General features: G+C 52.1%; 1 protein-coding gene across 4 annotated transcripts in view; it reads left to right on the top strand.

Annotated features, from left to right (window-relative positions):
* Positions 1-7,077, top strand: part of KIF26B (kinesin family member 26B) — a 478,254-nt gene extending 471,177 nt beyond the window's left edge. For all 4 annotated transcript variants that reach the window (XM_045453192.1, XM_045453195.1, XM_045453194.1 and 1 more), the window contains one exon: positions 216-7,077. In XM_045453192.1, coding sequence (XP_045309148.1) covers positions 216-364 — 149 coding nt within the window. In that variant the 3' untranslated portion in view covers positions 365-7,077. The remainder of the gene's footprint in view (positions 1-215) is intronic.
* The last annotated feature ends 2,921 nt before the right edge of the window (positions 7,078-9,998 follow it).

Raw genomic sequence — 9,998 nt, forward strand, 5'->3', positions numbered from 1 at the left:
GCTGGAGCGTCGCCTGATCCCTCAGTAGAGTCTCCGTAAAATGAGAGGTGTCTGAAATCACCGTGAGAGCGGAGGGCCCCGGTGTAAATGCAGGTGGCGGGCAGGGTCTCGTCCCAGCCCGGGGAGGCGGCGAAGCGGGCAGGGGGACACAGGGGCGGCAGGTGGTGAGCGGGAGGTGCCCTCCGCGTCTCCACCAGCCTTCTCCTCCTTTGCAGTTGACTTGGAGCAGGTCTGGGAGCTGGATTCCCTGGAGTACCTCGAGGCGCTGGAGTGCGTGACGGAGCGCCTGGAGAGCCGTGTCAACTTCTGCAAGGCCCACCTCATGATGGTCACCTGCTTCGACATCACCTCCCGGCGCCGGTGAGGCGCCGGCCTGGCCTGCCAGCCCCTGGCCCCCCGGGACCCCACAGCCAGCCCCTCGCCTGGCCCTTGGTGCCGGCGGCTGGGACACAGCAGAAGGAGGATGAAGGTTGGTGCAAGTCTGGAGTGAGCGCTGAGCGGGAGGCAGTTTTCTGGTGTTTTCTGTAGGAAAGGTGCGAACACCGCGCGTGTGGGAGGAGGAAACGATGGAAAGCCCAAGGACGTGGAAGCCCCGTGAGACTGAAAAAAGCACTTTGAGGAACTTTCAAGAACTTGTTTATACAGGGGTCCTGCTGGCAAGAGACCTCTCTCTTCTCTGGCTTTGTGGGAAGGGGCGAGGGTGCGCACAGGATCGCTGTCGGGAGCGAGACCGGAACAGCGGATTCCCCAGAGCGACTGATTAAGTGCCTTGCAAATCTTTATTATCCAAACCTTTCTGTTCATACTTTCTCGTGTCCAGATGGTGCTGGTCCAGACGGAAACAACCACAAAACAAAACAAGCCCCATGCGTTTTTTGAAATGTATTTGCAGCTCGTTTTCTCTTGGTGTTTGATCCGATTTCTGACTTGCTGTTTCTACGTAAGTAGTGTTTGTAGATCTGTTCCCTAATCGGTATTGCTTATGAATAAATGTTAACTGTCCTTTACGGTTCTTCCGCTAAGGCCACTTGCACAGAGCCTAGGGGCTGCACAGGCACAAGCCAGTGTGTCTCCAGAGAAGGTCGGAACAGCAGGTGACGCTCGATGCCACCCCGCAGCAGGGGGCAGGGGCAGCGGGCGGACTCGTGGGGCAGGTGCACGTGGGCTCGAGAGAACGGGAGAGGCGACGGGGGCCGAGTTTTGAAGGGAAAAGAAGCCTGTGTGACCCGGGCCTTACGTGCCCTTGGAGAGGGATGTTTGTTGCTGACGACACATCTTCACCTTCCTGATGCGTGTGCTCATTCCTTTGCCCACAAACCCGGGGTTTTTCATGGCCCTCAAAACATTCTCCGTGGTCGTTTTGATTCCAAAGACTGGATTGAGAGCTTGAACCGACTCAAGAGAGCCATACTTTTTGTTCTCCAGTCTTGCGAGTTTGTTAGAAGCAGGGGATCTTCCCCAGTTGAGAGAATGTACTCAGAGACTCAACAGTATGGGTTCAGAATAACAAAGGAGGTTGGGATCACACCACAGCTCTGTTGTCCAGGGTGCTGCTTCAGTGCAAACGGTCCCCAGTCTCCCATGTCCCGAGGCCTCCATCCCTAGAAAGGACAGGCTCGTCCCCTCGGGCCTGGCACCGGAAGGCGGAGAGGTTTCCTGTGGTGAACCACACCCCCCTGGAGAGCCAGGGCCCGGGGCTTTTGTTCAGGTCTTAGGTCCCAGCGACGTAGGACCTAAGCCTCAGATTGAGATGTTCATTCTACCACGACCCGCCCCCCCTTAGGGACTCTCATACCCACTGTAGTGATGGAACCCCAAGGCACCGAGTGGTCAGCGGATTATCTGAGACCAGCTGTGGAGGAGCAGCGGCCTCCTCTTACCTCCCAGGTCAGGGCCCTCGCCTGCTCATGGTTAAGAGGGCTCATCCTCTCAGAGAATACTACTCACGTTTGCCCTCAAATGCAGCATAGCATCAGGAGCCTATTTCTAGGCTAGACAGCCCCTGCTACCCAGCACCTCAGCCCCAGCTGCCCCCCAAGGAAACAGACCTGTGCGCGTCTGTGCCGGCAAAACTCAGCCGAACTCGGTACATAGGAACCGAGGTCTCGTGAGCCCAGCTACCTGACCCTTTACTGGCCAGGACAGGCACAGATGGCGCTGGTGGCTCGAGTGTTTGGAAGTCAGCCCCCCTAGACGGGAAGCCAGCCTCATGGATGACAAGTCGAGCTCCACATTGTCAGAGCCTGCTCCTACACGGAGGGACACACAGGATACGGTCTCATCGGAGAGCCTGATGGGCAGAAACATGGTGGAAGTGTTCAGGAATGGACCGATCTCCCTAGTTTAACAAGTCTGTCTGTCACGTGGGGAAGCAGGGCCTCCCCACGCCACTCCTCAGCCTTAACCCCAGCCTGCGGGGCAGTGCAAGGCTCTGGCCACGCCTCTCGTCTCACAGCATCTGTACAAACAGACTTGTTCAATGGCAATGTTGTGGAAGCTTCTGGATCTTGGCCAAGGGATGCCCATCTTCTGAGCCTTGAGTTTGCATCCCCTTGGGTTTCTGCTCTGAAATATACTGCTTCATGCAAAGCCTTTAATTGGGGAGTTGTCAAAGGTGAGTATTCTGGTCTTCATTGGAAACAAATCACTTGAGCACCCCACGTACTCAGCATTTTCCCCGGTGTGTCACCCCCAGCTTCCAGGTCACCACACTGTGCAGGCTTCCCCAGGCAAGGGGGTGCTGATGCCTTCCCTGGAGTGAGGCCAAGTGGAAACATCTACAGAAACTTAAAATCTCAATTAGTGGAATCTTTCCTCCTACCAAAGCCTGCTTTCGTACATTGGTAGCAACTCCACAAGAGAGCAAAAGCATTGAGTGAAACCAAGAGCTATCTTACTGAGTCCAGTTGGCTTCCCCAGGATGCCATGCCATGGAACGTCTCGTGGGATGTCGTCAGCCAGGCTGAGGACTACAACTTTGTGTGGAGGTTGTCCATTCTGGCTTTTTCTTTTCTTTTTCTTTCATTCTTTTAAACCTACGTAAACTGCAAACATCTTCATGTGCCTAGTATTGATTAATTATGTGAAGACGTCATGAATTTCATGCTGTCACGTGCTGGTTCCTGGTTCTACCTGTGAGTTGACTATAGAGGATGCTGTTCAGGCACAAAAGAAAGCAGGTGTGACCAACTATCCCACTAATTGAAGAATGCCTTGTTGAATGACCAGATAAGTGGTTCCACAGTTTGGTCTTGGTGACAGATAACCCAAGAAGGCAAGGAGAATGGCACAGAACTCCCATTATCCACACATAGAAGGACTGGAAACTTCTTATTTGAAATTAACGTTTCGATGCATAAAGCCTTAATTCCTCGTCTGAAATCTGCCCTCCACCCTCCAAATAGTTTAGCGTGAGGTGTAGCATTAAGCGGAACAAAACGCAGACAAAGACAAAAGGGAAGTAGTGATATTGTTTCCCGCGGAGTATATCCATCTTGCTTTTCATGATGCTGCTTTGTGCTGCGACAGAGTGACAGTTGGCTTTATCCCAGGCTTCCGGTCCCCACCTGAGAGCTGCAGCCTTGGATCTTCTTGCCCTTGAGCTCCTCCCTCCATCACGGAGAAGCTGTCGCTAACTTTCATCTCTTCCAGATTCGAAATCAGAACACCGCATTCGTTGTTTTATCTTGTGTTGCTATTCTGAACACGGGGAAGTTGGTGCAGATGCGGGGAGGGGGGAGGGTCGTACAAGAGACCCTGAGCTGGGGGCTGGGGAAGGGGGAGAAGATGGCAGCCCAGCGCAGGGAACCCCGCAGGCAAGAATCTGGCCAGTTGTCAGAAATTAGTCTTGAGCTTGAAGTCTGTGCTCCTGGAAGATGGCAGTGGCTTCACCGTGGCCACAAATACCATCTGGGAAGGTGGTTCCAGAGGTCCGACACACGCAGTCACATCTTGTGCCTGTTCTTAGATTTCTGTTCGTGAAGGGCAAGGGGCCCTTCTTCTCTGGGCTTCAGATTCTAAAGCTGATGGTGAATTTGGATTAATCCGTAACCCTTAAGTGTCACCGTGTGAAAGCAGTTCACTGACCTGGGCTTCGTGAGACCAAGAGCCAGGCTTCCAAGAGCCGACCGACTGTGGCCGACTGTGCAGACACAGTGGCCAGTCTCATTAGCCACGGCTGATGTGTAGTTGAGGCACCCCCGAAACTATGCAGTGAATGTTTTAAAGTTCCTTATTCCCAAAAGGATTTCAGGCTACAAAAGAAATTAGTAAAGATGAGTCCATGTCACAATTGAAACCGGAAGAAATCAAGAAGAATATACTCATTTTTCTTTCCTTCTGGAATATTCATGCACTCAGAGCATATCCTAAAGGATTTCCTCACTTTTAAAGGCAACATCTTTTCAACCCTGAAACCATGTCAAGTAAGAAAGAGGTTGAAAGTCTTGTCACAACTAGTTGATGCTAAATAAACTGCCTCGTCCCGCCATCCCCAGGGTCTCCCTGCCACTGCCTGGCGTCCCACGACGGAGGGACGCTCCTCACCACTGCCACATGAGAGACCTGGCTGCACCGAGAAAGCCCAGCACAGCCCACTGTCTGTCCCACGTGAAACAAAGCCAGATGCCCAGTTTCACAGACACTGCCAACAAATGGTCTAAAGGGGTTTTAGAGTTGGGGGGTGGGAGGTGGTCAAGAAACAGGCGGTAGAAAAACTATGTTTCTCTGGACTATAATATCTCTTTCCCCCTCCTTCAGCAGATATCCATCAACATTTGTGGGTAAGAACTCACAAATTTGTGTCGCTTAGCAATTTTCCCGACAAAAATACATATATATATTTTTTAAATACAAACTGTTCATTTCCAGATAAAAGCCCAATTCCAACCCAGGAGAAGCCTGTGTAGCTCAAGCCCTTCTTGTCAAAAAAGTTTTTTGTCCATTCTTAGAAGCTAGTTTATTCATTCCTGAACAAACACATTCTGCTTTTGGGTGGCCCTCCTCAGAACCGGAAATGATGTCATAATATCGGACCCAGAATGGCGCTCGAGGCAGTAGAGAGCCTTCAGTGCACCCAGTGAACACTCTCCAGACGGACTTGTGCCCGTGCGTGGACTTGTGCCCGTGAGTGCGTGGCACTCACCCGTCTGCTTCACGCAGACACAGCTAAGAGGGCTCATGGCTTCATTCCCCCCACGGCTAACCAACAGCCCACGGTCATGCTCAACCTAGGAGGAAGTTTAATTTCTTTGCAAACTCAGGATATTGTTTTATAGCATCACTTGTGTTTTATCCTTTACTTATACATCACACTTGGAAACGCTATCCAAGTGCTATGCATTAAAGTGTAAGTTGGGGGCATTGGTTGTTCTTTCCCTGCCCTCTAGTGAGGTCTGCTGGTGGCGACATGGGCCCCGGGGAGGAAAGATAGATAAATCTGGAGAGCAGGGATTAGGGTCCAATCCTCAAAGTACAGGGCTAAGTTCAAAATCTAAGCTGTTCCTATAGCGAATAGCTGAGGGGGGGGAAGGTCCCTTCAGTTTGAATTTGATGATAATGGGCTTGGAAATTGGCCTCCACAGGCCTGGACGGAATACCTGAGAATTCTGAGGAAAGTGTGGACGGTAGTAGGTTATCGCTGTCCCCAGAGAGCCCCACCTACCCGTCAGGAGCTACGGAAGGGGGTTTGGGAAAGCAACCAGATCTCCTTCCCCTGGATGTGGATAGTACCTGTTTTTCCTGGAGAAACCAAAGCACTTTACTGAGTCTTACAGCCCGTAATACTTAAGGCATCTTGTCCCCTCCCTGGGTCCCTGAGAGGCAGGGAGGGGCTGGGGTCAGTAGTCTCATTTGAGAGGCAGCTATACCTAGGAGAAAAGCCGTGAGCCAGGAGTAAGGAAGCCGGGGGCCAGGCCCCCGTTCCCTCCCTCGCTATGCAACCTTGGGCCAGTGGCTCCACTTTGCCGGGCCTCGGGCTCCCCAGCGGGAGATCGGGGGTCACCATAGCTGCCCTTCTGGGATAGTGTGGAGAGAAAATGGTATCATCGTTGGGAAGTGCTTTGAAGAAATTCAAGCTCTGTGTTAGGAGCTGGGGATAGTCATTTATACATGAGGAAACTGAAGTCAAGAGTCCGTGAGCGGCCCAAGTCCACAGAGTAGTTTTATAGCAGAACGTGACTTGAGTCCGGCATCTTGGGCTCTTCCTGTGAGGTGTGTGAATATGTGAACGTCCGTCATGCCTCCGTGCTGGCGCTCATGTGTGCACGGGGCGTAGATGGGGGCATGTGTACAGAAGGGATGTGATGCGATGGAACAGCATAGGACCGAAAACCAGAGTTCTGAGTCCAGTTTTGTCGAAAGTCCTATGGCCTCGGCCACACTCCCTAACTCTGTTTTCTAATCTGTAACACGAGGACATTGTGCTAAACGATTGTCGTGGTTCCTGCCGCTCTCGTCATGTATGTATGTATATAGAGATATGCTTATCTGTAGAAATGGGCCGGTTTGGAAATTGGAGACAAGGCCTGCCAAGTCATTTATTGTATCAGAAACAGCCAGTTCTCGGACACGTCCACCAAATCTTGTTTCCAAATTCGATGGTAGTATTTAACGTCGTCGTTTTAAATTCACTGTTTGGATAAAAGATTGGTGCCGTTTGAAAAAATCAAGTTCTTCAGCTTACGAGTGTTTGCCGTTAAAACTTTTTAATAAAGGTCACTTGTTAAAGTCTGAAATTCACCGATTCTGTACTTGGGCAGGTCCCAGCAACCTATTTGCAGACAGACTGGGTTTTGTGTATGGGCCCTCATGTAGCTATATACAAGTTAGCTGCTGGCTTGATCATGATGAATATGAGCAGTCTACCCGGAGAACAGCCTGGAAAAGGAGGTTCTAGTTCTCAAAAACTGATGACATGAATCCATGAAGCTGTGTGCCATTTCCAATGTGAAGATAGTGTTTGCCGGCTATGATCTCGGACCTTTTGTGGCATATGAGGTGTAAAATGTTGTCAAAAAAAGAATCTGGTGTTTAAAAAGAATCAAACTATAGTGGCATTAAATGTTCACTTCTCTTCTACTCAGAGTCCTGGATGCCTCTCTATCCAATGTATCCTGTTCAGAGGGGAAAACAGTTCAGGGTCTGGGAGGAGGGTTCTGCACACTACAGCAACCCCTTGGCTGGGGGTTTTCTCCCGGTCCCCTAGGGAGCTCCCGGGATGGGGCCTGCCTTATTCCGCTGTGAGGCTGGCCTCCAAGTTCAGATGCTCGGCCGGGGCCAGGTACACGTGGGGGCTGAGTCACAGAGCTCCCCCCACCCCCCCTCACTGTTCGGCCTCCCTGAGGGTCAGCCGCTGGGCTGGGGTCACACGTGTGAGTGTGGAGAGGCATGGTCTTGATGTGGTATTTTCGTTGGCACGGTGCCTCTCCTCGGCCCGGTGTTGGAGGCTTGCACAGGGTAGAGACGCTCTCAATCCGGCCTGGGCTGGACACACAACCCCTTGTCACAACCGTGCTGGTGTGAGCTGCAACCAGGTACACTCAGGTAAGAAAGCAAAACGAGATCAGAGCCTAAGAAAAGGTCTCCGAGAGTACCCCTCCCCGGCAAGGACAGTCTCGTCCCGTCCCGACCCCTGAGGAGCAGCGAGGCACTTGCCAAGATGTTGGTACCACATCCGTGCACACATCCGCGTGCTCCTCCCCCCTCCCGCGAGAGAGGCCCTGCTCTGACTCCAGGTCTCCTACCCGGCAGGGTGGGCCTGGCACCCCCACCTCCCAGGCTCCCCGCTGTTCTCCCCGAATCACACACCAGACCTTCCTGGGCCCCCTTTGGGCCACTCCAGGCAGAAGCCATAAGTTCTTGAGAAGCTGTAAGCCATAAGCCATAAGGGTTTTCTAGAAATGATGCCTTCAATAGAAGGACAGTGGAGGCGTTGCCTGACCCTGAGCACCGCCCCACCCCTCCCCGAGAGAAGAGAGCATCCAGAACTGGTTCCAACCCCCTCACTCCTAACTTTGGGAAGAAATGGTCCAAATGTATGATCTTACTGTATTTGTCTCTAAAACCATTAAACTCTCAAAATTGTTCCTAGTGTTACTCTTATTCTTTTTCCCTCTTGATCCTGCGTTTTCATCTCAGAACGTGAACACTCTGTCCACCATAGCACCCTCTTCCAGATGCCCCCGGACACTGGAAGGCCATACAAATGGAGCAAGGCAACACCATTTATGGCAATAGGAGATTGGGCTGTCCTTGCACCTGCATGGAGAACAGTGTCTCTGTGCTGACGCTTCCACTTGCTCTTCCAGGTGAAGGCTCAGTTTCTAGAAAACTCTTATAGAGCACTTGGAGTGTAAATGCTTTGGCCTGTCAGCAGCTGGTGTGTTCCCAGCACCCATGGGAGCCTCTCGTTCTTCTATATCTTCATCTAGAACAGAGTCTGGGATGTAGTGGGTACTCAAGCAATATTAATTGGATGGATGGATGGATGGATGGATGGAAGGAAGGAAAGGGAAGGAAGGATGGATGGAAGGTTGGAAGGACAGATGGATGGATGGATGGATGGCTAAATGGGTGGGTGGATGGTTGGATGAATGGATGGATGGATGGACGGGTGGGTGGATGGATGGATGGATGACCTTTGGGAGAAGAAGACAGAACAGAAAACACCTGGGCAGAAGTCTGCTGACATTTCCAACACCCTTAACAAAAGGACCCGAGGTCTGCATTTGCAAATGCCCAGTTGGGATTAAGTCCCCAATTCACGGTGCAGTAGAAGCACCAGGCCCAACACTGGGTCCAACCCATGCCCTTGGTTCAATACGTACATAGCCTTGACCTCCCAACCACTTACCAGCCTTGGCTTCTGGCCTCCTGAAGCCTTTCTCTCCAAGTCTGCTCAAGCACTTGGATCCCCGCTGAACGTTCATAAAGCAATCACTGAACAAACCCTTATTGGGCCCTTGCTCTGTCCCTGCTTTGACACTGCTGGCTGCTGATAAACACACTCCGAGCTTCAAGAACTCAGTCAGTTAAACTGGCAAGATTGGCTGGCAAACGGAAACCCATTACAAACAGTCCCCCTCAATGCAGGGTGAAGGCTTCCCCCACCAACCCCAACACATACCCCCTTTCCTCTGTTAGGCCCTTAGCCAGGCCTCACATGCAGAAGAATCTTAGGCCCTGGGGTTGGGAGGGCAAGGAGAGGGGGAGTGAGGGCGAGGGAACGAGTGCAGGTCAGCTGCAGGTCAATGCATCTCTGCTCTGGAAGTTCTCTCTCCATGGAGCCCCCAGGCAGGCCCCCGGCCCTGGGGCCCTCTGCTGGGACAGAGGAGAGGCCCCAGGCTGAGCGTGTCCCGTGCCTTCCCCAACCCCCCCCCTCCCCCCCACCAGATCTCCCAGCCACTGCTTGGGAGCCTCCCCCTGCATTTGCCAAGAGTTCAAGAAGGATGTAGAAGGCGGAAGGGCTTAGAGGATGAGGCATAGCTGTCCCCCAGGGCCACCAGGCTTCTCCAGCAGGGGAAGTGACTCGGAGGCCACCCTAAGAAACTGCTTCGGTGCTCAACGTCCACCTGCACGCTGGGTAAACACTGTGCTGTTGGGTTTTCATTCCCAAATCATTGAGGTGCCCTCTGTCAGCCCATCCTTTGTGCCTCCTTCCCTCCCCAGAGGTCTTGGCTCCAGAGGTGTGTGTATACCTTGCGTGTGCTCAGAAGAAAAACTCAAAGTAAAGGCCACAGAAATCCACGAAGCAGCAGGGCCCCCGAGAGGAAGGCCTTTCGCTCTTTAACTGGACTTTTGAAAAGCTGGTAATAGAAAATAAAAATGGCCTTTAATCTCACTCCGGAGAGAACCGCTGTCATTATTTTATAAACACACACAGACACCAACCCTTTCGGAATATGCTTTCTTCCCCCCTTAACAATCCTACCACGCACATTTACTCCCGGTCAGTTCATGTGCTCCTGCAATTGGCTTTTAAAAGCTGCAGAATATTCCAT

Source organism: Leopardus geoffroyi, chromosome C3 (assembly GCF_018350155.1).
Source record: "Leopardus geoffroyi isolate Oge1 chromosome C3, O.geoffroyi_Oge1_pat1.0, whole genome shotgun sequence".
Classification (NCBI taxonomy): domain Eukaryota; kingdom Metazoa; phylum Chordata; class Mammalia; order Carnivora; family Felidae; genus Leopardus; species Leopardus geoffroyi.